The sequence below is a fragment of the Ahaetulla prasina genome, chromosome 4, assembly GCF_028640845.1.
Source record: "Ahaetulla prasina isolate Xishuangbanna chromosome 4, ASM2864084v1, whole genome shotgun sequence".
Taxonomy (NCBI): Eukaryota; Metazoa; Chordata; class Lepidosauria; order Squamata; family Colubridae; genus Ahaetulla; species Ahaetulla prasina.
In genome coordinates this window covers 29,703,106-29,725,917 of record NC_080542.1, presented here as the reverse complement: position 1 = coordinate 29,725,917, position 22,812 = coordinate 29,703,106, and the positions used below count along the sequence as shown (strand labels likewise).

The 22,812-nt window shown below is 36.0% G+C and overlaps 1 protein-coding gene across 1 annotated transcript; it reads left to right on the top strand.

The window, feature by feature from the left end:
* Positions 1–1,674: 1,674 nt before the first annotated feature.
* Positions 1,675–22,378, top strand: LOC131198129 (vomeronasal type-2 receptor 26-like). The gene is made up of 8 exons (XM_058182635.1): positions 1,675–1,757; positions 1,983–2,120; positions 2,994–3,167; positions 5,091–5,364; positions 8,774–9,604; positions 11,507–11,734; positions 18,986–19,112; positions 21,477–22,378. Exons 1-8 carry the CDS (start codon positions 1,675–1,677, stop codon positions 22,376–22,378), a joined length of 2,757 nt encoding a protein of 918 aa, XP_058038618.1.
* The last annotated feature ends 434 nt before the right edge of the window (positions 22,379–22,812 follow it).

Genomic DNA, 22,812 nt, shown 5'->3' with positions numbered 1-22,812 from the left:
ATTAATCAGAAAATATTTGAATTGTACTGATCGAATGAAGCAAAGCATTATATTGCATAATGGTTGTGCAGGGACTTAAGATCAGTCACAGAATTGGAGGAACACTTATTTTCTGATGTAGACACTTGACTGGCCAGTAGGAGTATTTAAAGCATTAAATAGGCATGGGCATAAAGGCCTTGATGCAGTTACTCCTGTTATCTGCTGTAGGAGATCAATGGGACACAGGGAGATACCACATCTCTGGGAGTGTGATATATGAACATTATGTTGGATTGCAGCATAATGCAGACAATTATGGAAGTTGTTAATTCTGAAATTTCAGTGGGTTAAGATTGGGGGGGGGAGAGAATCTAACATGGATATTAAGCCCTGCAATTCTTACTTCCTAACCACTTTGGGAAGTAATTAATTTATAGATAAACAGAGATTTCTGTGGAAAAGTTAAAACCCTTTCTGATGATTCAGATTTTCTTTTTTAGGATTACAAAACAAGAAAGAGATACTGATCTAAATATTCCAGAACAAATAATAAAGAGAAAGTCAAAAAAGTTTTTTAATGGATAAAGGGCAGACTCTTCATTTTAACTTTTATTTTTATTACATTTAGTTTTGATAAAACTTTGCATTAAGCTAGTTAAAGTGAACAGAGTTGCATGGAAATACATACTACTTATTCTTACAGAGTGCATTTACTACAGATGGTCATTGTTGAGAATGACATTTCCAGCAAATCTATATATTCTAACTAAATACTCAATATGTTACAAATTTTCCAATATAGCAACTTTTCTCTCACATTTACATTTTAACAATCACAACTTTGAAATAACAATTAAACCAGACAGACTTGGGATGACATAACATCTAATTTTTTCTGGAATTTATTTACTTATTTATTTATTTAGAAAATGTATATAGCCACCGACTCACACACAATTCCAGATGGCTTGCAAGCAATAAAACACAGCATATAAAGGAACACCCCCATATCTCCCCCCCCCTGCAGTGGGCATCTGTTTACTTCAAAAAAAGTCATGGAAGAAAATGTCAAATCTGGTTGAACAAGGGACAAATATATAATTTATTTAATTACAGTTTTAAGAATCTCATCCACTGCGACAAAAATATGTAAGAAATTGCAGTGATCATGTAGATAAATAAAGAGAGATAACAAAACTACATTTTGTTCATGGATTACAACAGGGATTTCTCCCAGGCACAATATTTTACATTTTTCCAGGTCATGATCTGAAAAATTAGTTTTAACTTCATTGGTTTGAACATAGTTAAACTGTGGAAATTTCTATGTAAGCTGCTCTGATATATTTAGGAAACATTCTACTCAAAACCTTCTCTTTTTATTAGTTGTTCTTAAGTGGCACCATTAGGTCCAATTCAGAATTGTGTTTTTATTAGATCATAATCTCATGAAGGCAGAGATTAAACAAATCAGAATACCTCTTTGTTTTGAAAGAAGAGAAGTTGGAACTTAGGGACTATGGAAATCTCAATATATACCATGTTTCTCCAAAAATAAGACCTGGTCTTATATTGTTTTGGGCTCCAAAATAAGCACTAGGGCTTATTTTTGGAAAAATATGATTTCAGGGTGATCAGCCCGGCTGGGCACCCCACCCCATCCCTGATGCACACACAAAAGGCTGTGATCACATGGGGGCCAATGCTGTCTGGCAGCAGCATTGTCTGGTTGCTTGGTCAGTGCCCTCTGGAGTTCTGCAGCCTGTGCAGTGCAGGTGAGTTGATTACCTGTCCCAGTATCAGATATTGGCAGAGGCTTGGGGGAGAGGCACACAATTCAGATATGCCACATGGACCACAGGGAAGCCAAGAGACGGTGGGATGGAGTGGGCAGTTGGATGCGGAAAGCTCATCTTCATATCTATTGGCTTGCCTGCGGCTTGAGTGGAGCACCAGGATCACCTGCCTTACCCCTATACCTCTTCCTATGTCTGCTGCAGGTGTCACTGCAGGAAGAAGAGCCTCTTGTGGCTGCCTGCCTGCTCTGACCCACCATCTGTCAGCTTTCCTACAGCCCACACAGCTCATCTAGATTATGTGCCTCCCACTGCCTCTGCCTCCTTCTGTTGCTTGGACAGGTAATCAATTTACCTGTGCTGCACCATCAGGCCTCACACCCTTGCCACCTCTGGTGCTGGCCAAACCCCCTGTCTGATGACAATCCTCACTAGGGCTTATTTTGGGGAAGGTCTTATATTAGGTGCATGCTTAAAATCAGGCTATGGCTTATTTTCAGGGTAGGTCTTATTTTTGGGGAAACATGATAGTTCTTGCTTTAATATCATGTTTGTATAACAATATTTAGAAATATTTGTATTTTTTCTCATGGTAGTAGGCAATTACCTTTTAAGCCAAATAGAATTTTTCCTAGGATCTCATTGTAGCTGTTACAGTAACTACAAAGGAAAAACTGCACCTTGTTGCAAAGAAGTGCAGATATATGTCTTTACATATTCTGAAATTTTTTTTGCTAAAGTTTTTGGCTGGCTGAAGTACACCACATGAATTTTGCCCCATAAAACTTTCATTTATCTCAAATTATTTTCCTTTATTATATAATGAGTCATTTCACCCTACAATTCCATTAATAATTTGAAGATTGCAATTTTCTCTTCCCCTTATAATTATGAAAAAGACTATTATTACTTTGCTGTTTCTCAATCTCTTGGTTGATCAATTATTACACTTAGAAGCATGAGGACTAATTGTTGGTGGACACTTAAATATTTTAGAATTTAGAGACACATAGAACAATGAGAATGATTGCTCTGAGCCATTTACATTCTAAGATTTGCTACAGAAATCTTGTGAAGAACAGAAAGAGATTCAGTTCAAGTTTGTCACATTTTGGGAACTTTTAAGATATGTGAAAATGAGAGAAATTTTGTAAAATTGAGATTAATATTTATTACAATGATATTGATTCTTCTCCTATTGCTACTGCCATATAGGGCTTTCAAGACGCAACCAATAAAATGTAGCATCCAAGATCCTATCCCAATTGTTCACAAATATTTCCAGCAAGGTGACCTAATCATTGGTGACATTATTTCTCTTGTCTTCCCAACTAGAGATGCAGAAAGTTTTGAGCAAGATCCCCATCATTCTCTTATTAGTGAATCTTTGTAAGATACTGTTTTCTTTTCATCGTCTGTATCAATCTAGATAAAATTCTTTTATATGTGTCATTATTAGCTTTGTGATTAAAAACAATCTTTCTGAGCTATGTTTAAATGGGATAATTTTTTCAGCTTATAAATTATTTCTTTGTACTAGGTAAAGAAAAACAAAAGGTAGAACCTATGTACTTTAAATCAAATTAAGTAACAAATCAAACTAATTATTCAATATCTTGTGGCTAGTAGTCTCTGACAATAAATTAATTCTTCCTCCCAAGCTTCCAGCTCCTTTTCTCAGGATGGGAATTACAGCTTCTAAATTTGACTTCTTAGAAGATATGGAATGGTATAAAACCATAGGAATAATTAAGTACAGCCAGAGATATAGCATATTTTATTTCAGTAAATGAGACATTCAGTCTCCTTCCAGTACTAATTTTCATATAAGCTGAAAGAGCTTTGGAGGGTTTTTTGGGGGTGGAGGGGTTGAAGAAAAAAGGTACCACATGCTCCAGATATTTTTATTTGTAAAATCCTCATTCTGCCTTTCTCAGTTCTCTTAATTATTTTCCTTCCAACTTCTCCATTACAACCATTGCAATGAAGATTATGCAGGCTATAAACATCACATTATTACTGCGTTCCCCCAAAAATAAGACCCTGTCTTATATTTTTTTTGAATGTAAGGGGCGTGCATAAGAGCACAAGCGTGCCTACCGTTCCTATCCTATTATTTTCTTTGATTATATCCAATTAATATAGTTATTACATACTCATGCTTATGTATATGCTCATATAGTTATTTATAGTTATTTCATGCTTATGCTTATATATACTGCGTGACAAAATAAAAATAAATAAATAAAAATAAACCCTGAAATAAGCGCTTAGCCATGCGCTCAAAAGCCCAATTGGGCTTATTATCAGGGGATGTCTTGTTTTGGGGGAAAACAGGTACCATCAATTTTTTTAATAACTTATAGTTAGTAGATTCAGGCAAGATAGGTATCTCTCTCCCTACACTCTGTACCTTCCTTTGGGATGCAAATTACAGAATCAGACTCTAAAACTGACTCCACAGAAGATGTGAAATTGCACCAAACTAAAGGAATAATAATATTCAGTCAGAGATACAGCATAATTTACTTTACTAAATAAGACATGCAGTTTTCTTCCAGAGATAATATTCTAATTACCTGAAAATGCTGGGGAAGAAGCAAGACAAGAGAAATACACACTCTGAATGTTCTTTTATTGTTAATATACTCGTTCAGTTTTCTTTGTTCTCTTAACTAATTTCTACCCAATCTACCATTTTATATCAAAGATTATCAAGGCTATAAAAATTACATCATTATCACAAATGTTTACAGATGTTTCAAAGGGTGGGAAAACTCTCTTTGAATGTTGGTTGAATTGTAATAGATTCTTTGATATTCAGAGATGTTTGAATTGTTTAAGTTCTCTGTAGTCTTAATATACCTTGCTTAAGCCAGATAAAATTCTAAATGTATGCAATGTTTGCCACTTTTTGTAATCACATTAAAATGAAGCACCATATGTGTAAGAAAAAGTGATTAAACTAATTTATTTCATACCGATACAGTGCTAATGTTCATATTACATGCTTAGTAATGATTCTGGTCAGCAACTTCACATAATCAGAATTGATTATCAATAGCAAAATTAAAGAAAAATCCCCTGTTACTATTCCTCCTAAAAATAATTCTATATTTTTTATAATGACTAATAATATATTAATCAATTAACATGAATCAGTGACCATTACCTTTTAAGACCTTATATTGTGGCTTAATTTATTCAGTTAATATGAAAGAGTGATTATATCTTTGTAAGATATTTTTCTTCAAGGAGTATAATTTTTATGTAGAGAATTTTCTTTGATACAGTAGCTGTTTCTCTTTACAGAGTCCTGACTAAATATTATCAGCATATCTTGGCCATGATATTTTCTATTAAGAAGATCAACAAAGAGCTTCAATTCTTACCTAATATTACTCTGGGCTTCAGAATCTGTGATAGGTATGGTGGCTATCATGCCAAAATGGAATTTTTCTCCAGTCAGAACAGATTCATTCCCAATTACAAATGTGGTAACTTAAACAAACTTATATCAGTTGTTGGGACTATTGATCCAGGAATCTCTTTGGTAGATATTTTAGACACTTACAAAGTTCCACAGGTAAGATGAATTGGATATTTTTTTCAGGCTGTAGTGGACCTTAAGATATAATTAACTTTCATGTATATTTCTCCATGGAGCTTGTTTTAAAAAATATATTTAATAAAACAAACTGAATTTTAGAATGTGTTGTAGCTATTATTAAAGATTAACCATTGATAATAAAAGTTACATGAAAGTTGCTAATGTGATGAGAAAAAAAACTGCTTTTTTCCTGAAGTTTATTATTGTATGCTATTATTAGATTTATATCCTGCCTTTCATCCAAGTGCTCAATGAGGCATAAATGGTGCTTTATCCGCTTTTAGGTAGTCCTCACTTACATATCACAATTAGGATTAGCAACTCCACTTAAGTGCCACAGTCACTAATTGAAACAATACATGACTGTGGCAGTCTTAAAACCTCAGCTTAACTTCCATTATTAAGTGAATGGCCATGGGCATTAAGAAAGACTTCACATCACAATATTGTTATGACAAAATTAAATAAATAAATAAATAAATAATAAACATCACATCAAGATTAATTGTGATTTAACTTCTATATCCGGGATGGTGAACCAATGGCATCTGGGCCACAGGTGACATGCAGAGCCCTCTCTGTGGCCATGCATGCCGTTTTTTTTAAAATTTGAATTTATATCCCGCCTTTCTTTGAAGACTCAGGGCGGCTTACACAGTGTTAAGCAATAGTCTTCATCCATTTGTATATTATATACAAAGTCAACTTTTATCGCCCCCAACAATCTGGGTCCTCATTTCACCTACCTTATAAAGGATGGAAGGCTGAGTCAACCTTGGGGCTGGTGGGACTTGAACTTGCAGTAATTGCAAGCAGCTGCTGTTAATAACAGACAGACTTAGTCCGCTGAGCCACCAGAGTTGCCTCAGCTCAGCCCTCCGTGGCATTTTTTTCATGAACTTCTGTTTCCCTGCAAAGGACAAATCAGAAGCTCATGAAAGAAAAAGATCTTGCCTCTGGCAGAGCTACCAGTGCTGGGATGCCCTGTCTCCAGCCGGCCAGCTGTTCTTTGAGTCTTTGCTGCACATGAGCACATGTTCACGCATGCGCATGCGCCTTGCAGTTTGGGCAAGAGCGTGGGCATGCAGTTTGGTGCCTAAAAGGTTCGCCATCATTATTCTATGTTCTCCACTAAATCTTCTTACTGGAATCTGATTGTGAAGCCTTTGTAATGAGAATCATGTGATTTTTGGATGCTGTGATGATTGTAAATGCATTCTGGTTGTGAAGTGCTCAAATCATGATTACGTGATTATGGACACTGCAACATTCATTAATACAATGATCCACAGCAGAGTTGTTTTTTCCCCAAAACCATTTTAATGCCAAATAGTGGCTAAATGAGACAGTTAGTAAGTGAGAGCTACATTTAACTTCTTCTCTAACTATTAGATGAAGTAGGCTGTGTTAAGAAAGAAGGACCGGCCCCAAATTAACCAGTGAACAATCATGGCTCTTGAACTGGGGTCTTCTCACTGTTTATTCAGAGCTTATTTATATTATTGTTTTGAAGAAATCAGTATACCTATCAATACAGGAAGAAGGTTCATGTGAAATGTGAACAAGAAAAGAATACATATTGGAAAGGTATTCAAATATTAAATCTTGGTGAACAATATATTTTAATAAAGGGAAAAATATCCTTGAATTTAGAACCATACTAAACCATACTAAGCCATAAGGGATGCAATGGCACAGTGGCTAAGACACTGAGCTTGTTGATCAAAAGGTCGGCAGTTCAGCGGTTTGAATCCCTAGTGCTGCATAACAGGGTGAGCTTCCGTTACTTGTCCCAGCTTCTGCCAACCTAGCATTTTGAAAGCACATAAAAAATGCAAGTAGAAAAATAGGGACCACCTTTGGTGGGAAGGCAACAGCATTCCATGTGCCTTTGGTGTTTAGTCATGCCAGCCACATGACCAAGGAGACATCTTTGGACAGTGCTGGCTCTTTGGCTTTGAAATGGAGATGAGCACACACACACCCAGAGTCGGGAATGACTAGCACGTATGTATGAGGGCAACCTTTACCTTTAAACCATTACAGCAGATGCCATGTGAGTAGAATCAGAAGCCTTATTACCATTGATAATGTTTTTTTTTCTTTTTATGACCCTGTAATCTCTTAATTCTAGGTAGAGTCAGGGTAGCTGAATGGAGCTAAATATTTAGAGGCCAGAATGGAGCTAAATATTTAGAGGCCATTCCTGATACCTACATCGAGTTTCAGCAGATATTTTCTCTTTGCACCCTGAGAGAGAAACACCTGTTGCTACCTAGGATTGAACTCTCAACCTTCTTAGTGGGTGGCAGGCATCTTCACCACTAGACCACCATACCACTCATTACCATTAGCAATGCAGAACAAAAATGCTTCCTGACTCATTAAAGTCCCCCTCGATGTCTTGTCTCTTTTCCTCAATATCTTAACTTAAACTGAATAGATACTTAAAGATAATTTACAGGACTTCTCTTAGAGCTACAGCTGGCTGAGTTAACATTCTACATCAAGAAGTACATAAGGAATAGAAGTTCATATTAGTCTGAAATAGGGTAAAGCAAATTTAGGTTTGAATTTTTTTTAGGAAGAGAATTGGAAAACATATTTAAAATTCAAAATAAGAGGGACATTTCTTAATGTATTCTTTAATATATGTACATAAACTTCTCATGGAATTTTGTAATTTTTTCTTATTTGCTATTGCATTATTATTTTATTGTTATTAAGCTTTATTTTATATATCAAGGCATTGTGTTGTCAGGAATCCTTTGAACCTGGGTTAAGCTAACTGGAAAGGAAGGGAGGGAGGGAGGGAGGGAGGGAGGAAGGAAGGAAGGAAGGAAGGAAGGAAGGAAGGAAGGAAAGAAGGAAAGACATGTATAACAATAGGACAAACCAAGGATTCAGATGTCAGGCTCTTTATGAAAGTTAATTCAGTGCTCCTGAATTCAGATAATCATAATATTGTAGATTTTGAAGGGAACATAAGGATTCTCTAGTCCCAAAATAGTATCCTAAGTAAATAAGCCATGCTGGCATAGTGATTAGAATGCTTTATTTGCAAGCTAACTCTGCCCACTGTCTGGAGTTTGATCCTGACTTGCTCAAGGTTGACCCAATCTTCCATCATTCTGATTCTGAGTCCTCTGACTCAGATTATTGAGGGCAATATGCCAACTCTCTAAACTGCTGTAAAGCCCTGTGAAATAGTATGTTAGTCTAAGTGCTATTGCCATTGTTATTATACTAAGAAACTTCATGGGAGGATATAGTGACATATTTCAAGACTTTTAATTTAGAGTGGATACACATTTTCTTTTGTCAATCATATTTTCAGTATATTTTTCTATTATTTCTATGTTCTTCCTTATTTTTATTTCCATAGTTTTCAACAGGGTCTTCTCCCAATGAAAGCCCTTTCTACTACCACATGGTTCCAGGTGAAGAACTTTATTACAAGGGAATTATTCAACTACTTTTGCACTTCAGGTGGACTTGGGTTGGAGTATTTGTGAAAGGACTTGGTGGAAAAACTTTTGAGCACCTAATCTTCTCAATATTTGCAGTCCATAGAATTTGCATTGCTTTCTTGGAACAATTCAAACCGGTATATTTCACAAATTATGTTGCTAGTTTGAAATTTCTACTGAAAACTTTTCATCTTCTTGTTAGCAGCAAAGCCAAAGCTGTCATAATCAATGATAATGATCTTGCAAATTTACGATGGTTATTATATCTACCTGAAATGGAAATGGCTTCTATAAGGCCAAAAGATAAAGTGTGGATCATGGCTTCCCATATGGATCTTGCATCGTTCTTTTATCAGAAGAGCTGGGATATCCAAGTCCTCCAAGGTGCTCTGAGCTTTGCACCTTACTCAAATGAAATTCCAAGTTTTCAACATTTTCTCCAGACAAGAAACCATTTCTCAGCAAAAGAAGATGGTTTCCTGAAGGAAGTATGGGAGCATGCATTTGGTTGTGTGTTTCCAAATCCATCTGCGAATGAGGAAATGGAAGATGTCTGTACAGGGAAGGAGAAACTGGAGACTCTTCCTGGAACTTTTTTTGAAATGAGAATGACCAGTCATAGTTACAGTATATACAATGCTGTGTATACTGTGGCACATGCTTTACATGCCATGAAGTTGGACCAACAATATAGGCAAAAGTTCAGTGGCAAAAAGTTTGGTCTTCAGGATCTCCAGCCATGGCAGGTAATTTTTATGAATAATCAAATATATTGGAAATCAAACCTGAATTGCACTCATTTTCTAGCATCTCACAGCCTTTTGGCCACAAAGAGCAGTGATGCCGATGGAAATGTTAGTAATGCCTTCTGGGTTTGATCTATCTTTTTATTTATTTATTTATTTATTTATTTTTCAAATTTATATACCGCCCTATCTCCCTAAGGACTCAGGGCGGTTCACAGGCAGTTAAAATACATATAAATACAGATTAAAAAACAATTAAAAAACTTATTCTATTGCCCCAAATTTAAAATAGTATAAATAATAAAAACCCCTTAAAACCCATAACTTTAAAATCTAATTTAGTCCCGCGCAGATAAATGTGTTTTAAGCTCGCGACGAAAGGTTCGGAGGTCCGGAAGTTGGCGAAGTCCTGGAGGGAGTTCGTTCCAGAGGGTGGGAGCCCCCACAGAGAAGGCCCTTCCCCTGGGTGTCGCCAGACGGCACTGCCTAGCTGACGGCACCCTGAGGAGTCCCTCTCTGTGAGAGCGCACGGGTCGGTGAGAGGTATTTGGTAGCAGTAGGCGGTCCCGTAAGTAGCCCAGCCCTATGCCATGGAGCGCTTTAAAGATTGTCACCAGCACCTTGAAGCGCACCCGGAAGGCCACAGGTAGCCAGTGCAGTCTGCGCAGGATAGGTGTTTTTCTCTCTTTTTTTTGTGAAATTAGTAATTTCAATAAACTTTCTTTGTACTGTGATTTTTTTCTCAGCTCACTTACTCTCTGCCTCTCTTCCTGAGAGCTGTAGCAGATATATATGCCCCTTTCCCATATATGTGATAACTATTTCCTGTAATATGTCATTGAAGATTCTCAGTCATTCAGATAAAATTGTCTAGAAGTTGAGTCATAGTAGAGGCTTCAGACACAATCTGTCTTCCATTTGTTAGACTGTGCTTTCTACTCACCTACAGAGCCTATTAAGGTTAAGTGAGAAATAAAACCACTCTGGAGAACATATATTGGGTTCCACCAACCAACTCATATTGAAGAAGCTACTTAGATAAGCATTTTGAACCAAATTGTTATAAGAAGTTTTAATTCTGTTAGAGTTACTAGAACTGCTTGTTCAAGTTGATTGCCCCTTTTAAGAAACATCCTCAGAAGTATTTTAATCAATAACGGTATGGGCCTAAAATAGTGAATGCTTTAATATATATAAAAACTGGAAGAACTAGAAGTTTCTATTTGATTTATTAAGATGAAAATGTTTCCAAAGCCACAAACCATTGCCTTTGTGCTTGAAAAAGAAAGAATAATGAATGCAGAATGGAGTCAAATTACTGTGGACACCACTACAAATGACTGTGCAGCAGAAATTATGTGCCTGTGGTTTCATGATTGGATTTTGATTCATCTGTGATATTTAGTTCAATCCAAGCATATTTGGATCTCTTCCACATTGTATGAGAAAAGAACCATGTTTTCAAAAATATATCTTTTCAGGGAGCTATTAAATGACAACCTAAGAGAAGATAAATTAAATTAATATGTGAATAAAATGCAAGAGATGAAAAGGCATGTAAAAGGTCAAGATATATGTATATAAACAGAAATACTTATTATTCTATTTCTAAGATTACTTCCAGAAATTTCTCTAGAAGTGATAGATGGAAGACATTTTGTACATTGTCTTCACAAGACTAACAATGGAAGAGAAAATAGAGAAGCTAACCAGCTTGCATCCAAATTGTATTTCTTTCCTGCATACAAGGAAAGATAAGCAGAAAAAAGAATAGGAAACAATAAAATATAGTGAAGAGTAGACTTTTGTGGATTTTACTGAGAATAACACCAGGGAAGCAAAAACTATACACTATACATACACTAACCATGGTTTGCTTTTGAATGTTGGTTTCTTATTCAGCTTCACTTCTTCCTGAAAAGAGTTTCATTTAACAACAGTGTTGGAAATGAAATTTCCTTTGACCAGAATGGCAAACTTATTACAGGATTAGAGATTGAGAACTGGATCACATTCCACAATCAGTCCTTCCATCGAGTGAAAGTTGGAAAGCTGGATCCTTGGGCTGCTGAAGATAAAATGTTCACCATTGATGAGGAAGTCATCAACTGGCCCAGCACTTTCAACCAAGTAGGTTCTTGATGTAGGTGATATTGTTTAAATGATTGGGATAATTTCCTAAAACTAATTGTATGTAATTTAAGATAGAAAGAGGAATTGTCCACAAGTTAAAAATTCAAAATTTCTGAAGAGCAGTTATATCTAATCATTACAAAAATTAGTATAGATTTTTATAAGCTATGTTGCTGTCAAAGTCTCAAAAACACAAAGAAGATATATAAAGTATTTACACCAACATAATTGTAATGGATGAGGGCCAGTTTGGTGCAGTGGTTAAACTGCAAATCTAGAGTCCAGCCTTAGCAATGAAGCCAAATTTATTTTATTTATTTATTTCATCAAGCATGTATTTTATGACAGATACAATTGTAAATGTAATTATAAATACATGGAAAGGATACAAATAAAAGAAAACATTAGGACAGGGACGGTAGGCACACTGGTGCGTTTATGCATGCCCCTTACTCTCGGTCCTAGGAAAAAGGCTATGGCAAAATATTTCCAAAAATATTTGCAAGATAACTTGGGACTAGTTTCAGGAGCTGTTGGGATTCTCTGATTAGAGGGTACACTGTCTCACTTTAAGAGTGATTAGAAAGCACACTCTCACACAGGTAAATATACATATATTTTCTATACACAATACATTTGACTTCTAAGCTTTCTATCACTTAAAACTGCTACATCTATCACCACAACTATCTTCTGATCCTGGAGATACTTGCAATACACACACACACACACACACACACACACACACACACACACACACACACACTCAGAGAGAGATGAAATCTACCTCAGAAATTGGAGCCAAAACTTAATAACAACAAAGCAAGCTTTTAAGCTTTACTTGTTAATATGTACATGGAATATTGGAGAAATAAAAATCAACAAAGATATTCACATATACAGTATATAAAATATTCGTTTTTATTTCTCCAACCTTGCTTTGTTATTAAGTTTTGAGTATATCCAATTTCTGAAATAGATTCATAAATCATAGTGAACCCTACTTATTTTTTAAATAACTAATAATATATTAGAGTTTCAAAATGCTTCATCTATTCAGTTTTTTGAATACTATTTCTAGATTTTATTATTTGATGTTGAAATTTTACTTCATTTATGGAAAATGGAGTTTGTATCTACTGCATATTTATGTTACATGATATAGATTGTTAAAACAGAAGAAATAGTTACAATAGGACAATAGTTTGTCAACTGCTTTTTGGAATATGTTTTATTAGGAGAATAATAGAATAGAAAAAAAATCTTTATTGGCCAAGTGGGATTAGACACACAAGTAATTTGTTTCCAGTACGTAAGCTCTCAATGTATATACAACAATAGTGATAAGCAACAAAGTTATAGTCATAAAGAGATAAGGAGATAAGTAATAGGGAAGATGAGAATAGTGATGGTAATACTACCTTTTTAGATAGTTTGACAGTGTTGTGGGAATTAGTTGTTTAGCAGAGTGATAGCATGGGTGAAAAAGTGTCCTTGTGTCTAGTTGTTCTGATGTGCATCGTTTTGAGGGTAGAAGTTGAAACTGTTTATGTCCAGGATGCAAGGGGCTCTGGAGATATTTTCACAGCCCTATTTCTGACTCGTGTAGTGTACAGGTCCTCAACGGAAGGCAGATTGGTAGCAATTGTTTTTTCTGCAGTTCTAATTATCTTTTGAAATATTTGTTTGTCTTGATTGGTTGCAGAGCCAAACCAGACAGGACAGCTATAGAGGTGCAAATGACCGACTCAATAATTTTTCTGTAGAATTGTATCAGCAGCTCCTTGGGCAGCCTGATCTTTCTGATTTGGCGCAGGAAGAACATTCTGGGTGGAAACTAATCAAGGAAAGAAGCAACTTAGAACTAAGGAGAAATTTCCTGACAGTTAGAACAATTAATAAGTGGAACGACTTGCCTGCAGAAGTTGTGAATGCTCCAACACTGGAAATTTTTAAGAAAATGTTGGATAACCATCTGACTGAGATGGTGTAGGGTTTCCTGCCTGGGCAGGGGGTTGGACTAGAAGGCCTCCAAGGTCCCTTCCAACTCTTTTGTAATATATTATATATTATATGTTATATATTATATATATTATATATTATATTTATTATGCTTTTATTATGCTTTTTTTGATGATGCATTTGATGTTAGGTATCCATTTTAAGTTGGGGTATGAAAGAACCTAAAAGTTGAAGGTCTCTACTGTTGCTACTGTGTTGTCTAGTATTGTGAGTGATGGTAGTATAAGAGGACTTCTCCTAAAATCTACTATCATTTCTACAGTTTTAAGTGTGTTCAGTTTAAGACTGCTCTGGCCGCATTGCAAGACTAGTTGTTCAACACCCCCGTCTGTATGCAGATTTGTCATTGTCTCGAATAAGACCAATCACTGTTATATCATTTGCAAACTTCAGTACTTTAACAGAGGGATCCTTTGAGATGCTGTCATTGGTATATATAGAGAAGGAAAGTATAGAGAGCACATAGCCCTGGGTGGGGGGAAAGGCTTTGCTAACTGTACAAGTATCTTAATAATAATAATAATAATATCAGAGTTGGAACGGACTTTGGAGGTCTTCTAGTCCAACCCCCTGCCCAGGCAAGAAACCGTACACCATTTCAGACAAATGGCTATCCAACATTTTCTTAAAAATTTCCAGTGTTGGAGCATTTACAACTTCTGCAGGCAAGTTGTTCCACTGATTAATTGCTCTAACTGTCAGGAAATTTCTCCTTAGTTCCAGGTTGCCTCTCTCTTTGATTAGTTTCCACCCATTGCTTCTTGTTCTAACCTCAGGTGCTTTGGAGAATAGTTTGACTCCCTCTTCTCTGTGGTAACCCCTGAGATATTGGAACACTGCTATCATGTCTCCCCTAGACATTCTTTTCATTAAACTAGGCATCCTGCAACCATTCTTCATATGTTTTAGCCTCCAGTCCCCTAATCATCTTTGTTGCTCTTCTCTGCACTCTTTCTAGAGTCTCAACATCCTTTTTACATCGTGGCGATCAAAATTGAATGCAATATTCCAAGTGTGGCCTTACCAAGGCATTATAAAGTGGTATTAACACTTCACATGATCTTGATTCTATCCCTCTGTTTATGCAGCCCAGAACTGTGTTGGCTTTTTTGGCAGCTGCTGCACACTGCTGGCTCATATCTAAATGGTTGTCCACTAGGACTCCAAGATCCCTCTCACAGTTACTACTATTGAGCAAGGTACACATATATGGTACCTGTGCATTTTGTTTTTGTTTTTTTGCCTAAATGTAGAACCTTACTTTTTTCACTTTTGAATTTCATTTTCTTAGTGCCCAATGTTCAAGTCTGTCAAGATCCTTCTGTAACTTGACCCTATCTTCTGGAATGTTGGCTATTCCTGCCAGCTTGGTGTCATCTGCAAATTTAATGAGTTCCCCATCTATCCCCTCGTCCAAGTCATTGATGAAGATGTTGAAGAGTACTGGGCCTAAAACAGAGCCTTGGGGTACTCCACTGCATACTTCCCTCTATGTGGATGTAGTTCCGTTGAGGACTACACATTGAGTGCGGTTGGTCAGCCAGTTACGAATCCATCTGGTGGTGGTGCTGTCTAACCCACATTTTTCTATTTTATCTAGTAGTAGGTTATGGTCTACTTTATCAAATGCTTTACTGAAGTCCAAGTAAATTATATCGACAGCATTCCTCTGGTCTACTAATTTTGTCACTTTGTCAAAGAATGCAATAAGATTAGTCTGGCATGATCTGTTTTTGACAAACCCATGTTGGCTTTTGGTTATTACTTTGTTTGCTTCTAGGTGTTCGGTGATTTGTTGCTTGATTATCTTTTCCAGAATCTTCCCCGGTATTGAGGTCAGGCTGATAGGTCTGTAGTTTCCTGGATCTGTTTTGTTTTCCTTTTTTGAAGATGGGAACTACTTCCAGTCTTTTCCAGTCCTCTGGCAGTTCCCCTGTGCTTCAGGATCTTTGAAAGATATAGTTCAGTGGTTCTGAGATCTCATCTGCCAGTTCCTTCAGAACCTTGGGGTGTAATCCATCCGGTCCTGGTGATTTGAACTTGTCTAGAGTAGACAGGTGTTCACTTACCATTTTTCCCCCTGTTTTAACTTGTGTTCCTAATCTGTTTTTTGTGGTGCTGTTTTTGATAGGTTGGATTGCTTTTTCCTTTTGTGTAAAGACAGATGCAAAAAATGAGTTTAAGTAGATCTGCTTTCTCCCTGTTGCTTGTCACCTTCTTGCCACTTTCTCCCAGCAATGGGCCAATTGTTTCCTTGACTTTTTTCTTGTTTTTAACATGTTGGAAGAAGCTTTTTTTGTTATTTTTTACTTTTGTTGCTAGCATTTGTTCATTGTGAACCTTAGCTTTCCTCACTTCATCTTTACAGGCTCAGGCTATTTGCTGATATTCTGCCCCTCTTTCCACTTTTTATATGTGTCCTTTTTGTCTTTCAATTTGTCAGATAGTTCTTTATGCATCCATGCTGGTTTCTTTTGAGATCTATTATTTTTCTTCCTCATTGGTATTGTGCTAGACTGTGCTTTTATAATCTCACTTTTCAAAATTTCCCAAGCTTCTTCAGTTGTTTTCCCCTTGAAGATTCTCATCCATGGAATCCTTCTCAAGCTCTCTCTGAGTTTATTAAAATTAGCTCTCTTGAAGTCCAAGATTCTAGTTTGACTTTGTTCTACTACTTGTGTTTGCATAATGTTGAATTCCAATATTGTGTGATCACTTGCCCCCAAGATTCCTATAGCTTCAACACCTTCTATCATTTCATCTCTGTTAGTGAGAATTAAGTCCAATGTGGCTGATCCCCTTGTTCCCTTCTCTACTTTTTGGGAAACAAAGTTGTCTGCTAGATTTGTTAGGAACCTGTTGGATTTTCCACTTGGTGCAGAATCCTAATTGATGTCAGGGTAGTTAAAATCCCCCATTACTACTGTAATGTGCTTCCTACATACCTTAGTTAGCTGACTAGCAAAAAGTTCATCTACTTCCTCTGTTTGGTTGGGTGGTCTATAGTATAGGCCTATGGCAATATCATTTTCCCTCCCTTTAATATTGACCCAAATGCATTCAAGATAATTTTCATCATTGTTGTGCTCTATTTCTATAGAGATGTAGTTATTTCTTATATATAGTGCAACTCCACCTCCTCTTTTATTTGGTCTATTTCTTTTAAATAATTTATATCCCTCTAGCTATATGTTCCATTTCTTAATTTCATCCCACCAAGTTTCCGTAAGGGCAACAATATCATATCTGCCCTCATTTACTTGAATTTCTAATTCACCCTGTTTATTCCTCATACTCGTACATTGGTGTATAGACATTTGAATCCATTTTGATTGACCTTGTGTTTACGTATTTATCTGATGTGATTCTGCCTAGCATCACTTGCTGCTTCCTGTTTGTTAGAAAACTTATGATCCACTTACAAGTGTGGTCAGGCACATGAGTGAGAAAAAAGACAATTAACTCTCTGAAACAAATTATGAAAAAAATTAATTTCAAATAAATAGAACACAACTATATTTCCCTAAGTCTTTGGCGCAAGTATTATTAATACTTGGTTATTCATGTTATAGTTAAAATTAGATATTCTGGAAGGCCTCAAGGTTCTGCACATTTCATTCCAGTCTGCATTGTTAGCGCCAGTCTAAATTATAAGAAAAACTAACTTGTAATTATAGTTTTAATTGCTCACCATTGTCTATAAATTTGATTACTAATAGTTAACTGTAGTTACTCTCCACATCTGAAATTTAGAACAGAACAGAACAGAACAGAATAGAATAGAATAGAATAGAATAGAATTTTTTATTGGCCAAGTGTGATTGGACACACAAGGAATTTGTCTTGGTGCATATGCTCTCAGTGTACATAAAAGAAAAGATACCTTCATCAAAGTACAACACTTACAACGCTTTATGATAGTCATAGGGTACAAATTTAACACTTAATGATACAACACTTAATGATAGTCATAGGCTACAAATAAGCAATCAGGAAACAATCAATATCAGTATAAATCGTAAGGATACAAGCAACAAAGTTACAGTCATAAGTGGGAGGAGATGGGTGATGGGAACGATGAGAAGATTAATAGTAATGCAGATTTAGTAATAAGTTTGACAGTGTTGAGGGAATTTGTGTTGAGTTTCATTCAACATTTGTCATGTCTTTTCATTACTGTATTTTTCAGAGAATAAGATGCACTTTTTTCCCTCCTAAAAGAGGCTGAAAATTTGGTTGCATCTTATACATTGAATGTAGCTTTTTTGAAGCTTTTTTTGAGCCTTAAAGAGGCAGTAAAGATCAGTGTTTTGCCTGCTCCCTCCGACTCTCAGCTGTGAAGTTTTTTCAGCCCTAACGAGGCGCTAGCAAGTCAAATGATCTCCATGGTTTGCCTGCTTTTCTCATTGTTTCTCTCTCCAAAGATCAGTTGTGCTTTAGAAGCTATTTTTTATCCCCAAGTGGGGGATAAAAACCAGCAAACTAATATGCTGAAGCTGACCAGACTAAGGACGCTAGCCAGATGAATACCTGGTAGGCAGATTTTTTTCCTATTTTCCTCCCCCAAAATTAAACTGCATCTTATACTCCAAAAAATATGGTATATGGCTTTTAGCTCTAGAACAGGGGTCTCCAACCTTGGTCCCTTTAAGACTTGTGGACTTCAGCTCCCAGAGTTCCTCAGCCAGCTTTGCTGGCTAAGGGACTCTGGGAGCTGAAGTCCACAAGTCTTAAAGGGACCAAGGTTGGAGACCCCTGCTCTAGAAGCATCACAAAGATCTCCTTCAAGTGCTTCATTGTATTTTATATTAAATTTTGTTGTTTTTTAAAAAAAACTCTGAAAAATGTTTATTCTTCTTTATTTTATTTTTTTTTCATTGTATAATATTATTTTTTACATTATATAATATTAAAGGGTTTTTTATATTTTCCAGTGTCTTGAAAAGTGACTAGCATTTTCTGAGTTCCACTGAAAAAATTCACCCTAAGAAATGGCTCGAGTATAAAATATCACCTAGTATAGAAGAAAAATTTTTACCCATATAAACTTGGTAGAATTGAAAAAATAATTTACTCTTGAGCAGTTTTAATGATGAGGTTGAAGAATAAAAAAAAAAATCCTTAAATTAACACTCTTTATTTTCAGAATTTGAGTCAGTCATGATTTTTCCATTTTTCCCCCCAACTACATGAGTGAATGTTTTTCTTCTTTCATATATTGAACAGACCACACCTGATTCTGTGTGTACTGAGAGTTGTCTTCCTGGTTATTTCAAGAAAAAGCAGGAGGAGAAGCCATTTTGCTGCTATGATTGTCTTCCATGTCCCAAAGAAAAAATGTCAAGCCAGGAGGGTAAGAGATAATGTGAAACAAATCAACTTGTAATTCTGCAGGTCATCCAAGGCAGATCCATGAACATAAGTATGAGGTCTGAATTATAGTTTACAATTAATAGATTTTCCCTTTGCATAAAGAAAGATTCCCCAACTAATTGAAAGGAAGGCTTCAGGCTGAGTTAAGCATTTAAAACTGGCTCGCATGAACTGGACAGTCTTCATGTGAATTGAGTACCAAAATGATGCAGCATATGTAGCAATAGCAATAGCATTTAGATTTATATACTGCCTCACAATGCTTTACAGTCCTCTCTAAGCATATTACAGAATCAACAATATGGGTCCTCCTTTTACCATCCTTGGAAGGCTGAGTCAACCTTGAGCCTGGTGAGACTTGAACTGCCAAATTGCAGTCAGCCGGCAGTCAGCAGAAGTAGCCTGCTAAGTTAGAAGTATTGCGTTCTAACCACTGCACCACCGCAGCTTAATATATCATTTGTAAGGCACGTTAATTTATTTTTGGACTTATCTAAAACTTTTTGATACTATTTTTATTTATTAAAAAAATATTTTTACAAAATTCCAAACAATTAATTGAGGTGATAAAAAAATGTGATTCTCATTTCATGGACAAATGTGGTGAAATAACTGTCTAAAGGAAAGAGGAGAATAAAAAGGCATTCCAGCATGGAGTCACTTCATGAGAGGAAACAACAGATGCCAGGCTATTGAAGCCTTTATCTACAGTTTCCCAAGGAAATGCAGTCATGTTGGTGAGATTCTTATAAATAGGTGACCAGCAATAAAGAAACAGCTTTGCTCTATTCCTTGAGTTGTACCAGTTCCTTGCATCTGACATCACAGTTGGACCCATCACTCTGCTATTAAGAGATGGAGTCACAAAGTGAGACTGCAACTGTGCTTATAGTGTTATTTCAGTTTTTTATTTTCCATATAGACCTGAAAAGGTCTTAAATGCAAGGATTGGTCACAAAGTTTAATTACTATTGTAACTGTGAATTATTTGCCAAAGAAGGCAGGCACTAGACAAGGACCCCCTGTTGCACATTTTCTCAACTCCCTCACTCTTTGGAATGTCAGAGCTGCAATAATTTAGCAAGAAAAGAATTGATGTTTATATTTATATTAATTGGAGAGGAAAGGATTGCAAGAAAGTAAGCAGTCACAATGTAGAACATAAACTAAAATGAAGACAGTAGCACTGGCTATTTGCCTGGTGCATTGGTTGGTGTGAGCCAGAGGCCACTTAGGAAACAACCAAATGTCTTTAGTGTAAAAACTAATTAGGGTTTTATCAGTGACACCCAGCAACGTGAACCAGATATTTCTGCTCAACTATTTAAGACCACAGCTTCTTAACTTCTTAACTTCTGGTTAGCAATTTTTAGGGAATTGCTCACTGTAGAGAGAAACAACTGAAGAAGGGGTAGTTTCTTCTCTCTATTCTGCTATGAGGGGAAGAAAAAACAAATGGATCGGGCACAGGATAACACATACTGGTTTTAAATGGTAAATACATGACTGGGAAAGAAATTCACAAGGTTTGTAAAGTGAGGTTTGGACACAATGTTACCTTTTCACCAATGTCACATTGTTATCTTTTCATCACAATTATAACTGTGTGAGGACTACCTATAAAACATTCTGTTTCTCTTATATTGGGTTGTGGTCTTATTTTGTTAACAATGTATCATTCTAACTTTAATACAATCTCTTCTACTTCTTTCAGAAACCTTCAGAAATATTTAATGTAAGGAGAATAGGAAATACTTTTCCTCTTTTTCCTTCAGCAAATCTTATATTAATGGATGTGACAATTAATTTTACCTATTTAAAATTGTTCGATTTTATTTTTAAAATACAAAATATAATATTTTAAGTATACTAAATGAACAACATTAAACAAAAATGATCAGGTAGAAAGACATGTAGATAGATAGATAGATAGATAGATAGATAGATAGATAGATAGATAGATAGATAGATAGATAGATAGATAGATAGATAGATAGATAGATAGATAGATTGATTGATTTTAATAATGCTTTCTGGAGGATCATGCTGAAGATTGATGTAACAATAAAACAAAAAAAAAGGTCAAACAATATAAAGCACAAATAAAAAGTGAGAAACATGAAATGAAGTCATAAGTAACTTATGACTTCCCCCTTAGCAAAGAATTTCCATATTTTTTTATGTTCACTATGTCCTTAGTACAACAGAAGAAAGTCAAATGGATAGGGTCCATATAATGTAATCTTGCATCCAGAGGAAAAATATGATACTAAGAATTGATACCAAGAAGAGTATGATTATCAGATGTGTATACATATATTAAATATTTATCTTTAAATTCCAGACATGGATGACTGTTCCAAATGCCCAGAAGATCAATATCCAAATAAGAAACAAGATTCATGTCTTCCAAAAAAAGTATCTTTTTTGTCCTGTGAAGAACCAATGGGAATAAGTTTAGTCGCTCTGGTACTTTTGTTTTCTCTCTGCACAATTTTGGTGCTGATGACATTTTTGAAGTATCACCATACTCCCATCGTCAAGGCCAATAACCGAAATCTCACCTATGTTCTACTCGTCTCCCTCCTCCTCTGCTTCCTTTGTTCATTGCAGTTCCTTGTGGCACCTGGAAATATTATATGTCTCCTCCGACAAATTAGCTTTGGCATCATCTTCTCGGTGGCTGTGTCTTCTGTGCTGGCAAAAACCATCACTGTGATTCTGGCTTTCATGGCCACCAAGCCAGGATCCAGGATGAGGAAATGGGTGGGAAGAAGACTAGCCACCTCCATTATTCTTTCTTGTTCCTTGATTCAAGCAGCCATCTGTACATTGTGGCTGTTCTTATATCCCCCTTTCCCTGAAATTGACACCCATTCAGAAATTGAGGAAATCATATTCCAGTGCAATGAAGGCTCAGCTTCCATGTTCTACTGTGTCCTTGGCTACATGGGCTTTCTGGCAGCTGCTAGTTTCACAGTAGCCTTTTTCTCCAGGAATCTCCCCAGCAGTTTCAATGAGGCCAAATGTCTCACCTTTAGCATGCTGATCTTCTGCAGTGTGTGGCTCTCCTTTGTTCCATCCTACCTGAGCACCAAAGGCAAATTAATGGTAGCTGTGGAGGTTTTCTCCATTTTGGCTTCTAGTGCTGGATTGCTTATCTGTCTATATTTCCCCAAATGCTACATAATTATTGTTAGGCCAGAGCTCAACAAAAAAGACCAATTAATAAAGAAAAATTATTAATAATACATACAAACTGTGCTATTTTTATTATTTTTCTCTTAGAATATCCAGTCTTTTCCCAAACTTTAAAATATTATTAATGTATTTAATTATTCATTTAGTTATTTATTACTTTATTCATTTCTTTATTTATTTATCTGTGTGATTAAATACACAAAGAATCTGTCTCTAGTGCAGAAAGCCTCAGTGTGTATGCAAAACAACAGAATCATCAACCTCTATACCAATAAGACAGGGGAGTAAACAACATAATAAGAAGAAATAATGATACTACAGCATATACATAGTATATGTATATACATAGACATTAGATAGCTCTTTGAGAATTAGATATACAGCAGATTGCTGGCACAACTATTCCTGTGTCTAGTTGTTTTAGTATGCAATGCTCTATAGCAGAGTTCCCCAACCTTTCCGGGTTGATGACCCAGATT

Excerpts from the sequence above, each read along its gene's own strand:
- LOC131198129 (XM_058182635.1), top strand. The coding sequence starts at position 1,675 with ATGGGGGCCAATGCTGTCTGGCAGCAGCATTGTCTGGTTGCTTGGTCA. Across the intron at positions 5,365-8,773 it reads ACACTTACAAAGTTCCACAG|TTTTCAACAGGGTCTTCTCC; the intron begins GTAAGATGAATT and ends TTATTTCCATAG. Across the intron at positions 11,735-18,985 it reads GGCCCAGCACTTTCAACCAA|ACCACACCTGATTCTGTGTG; the intron begins GTAGGTTCTTGA and ends TATATTGAACAG.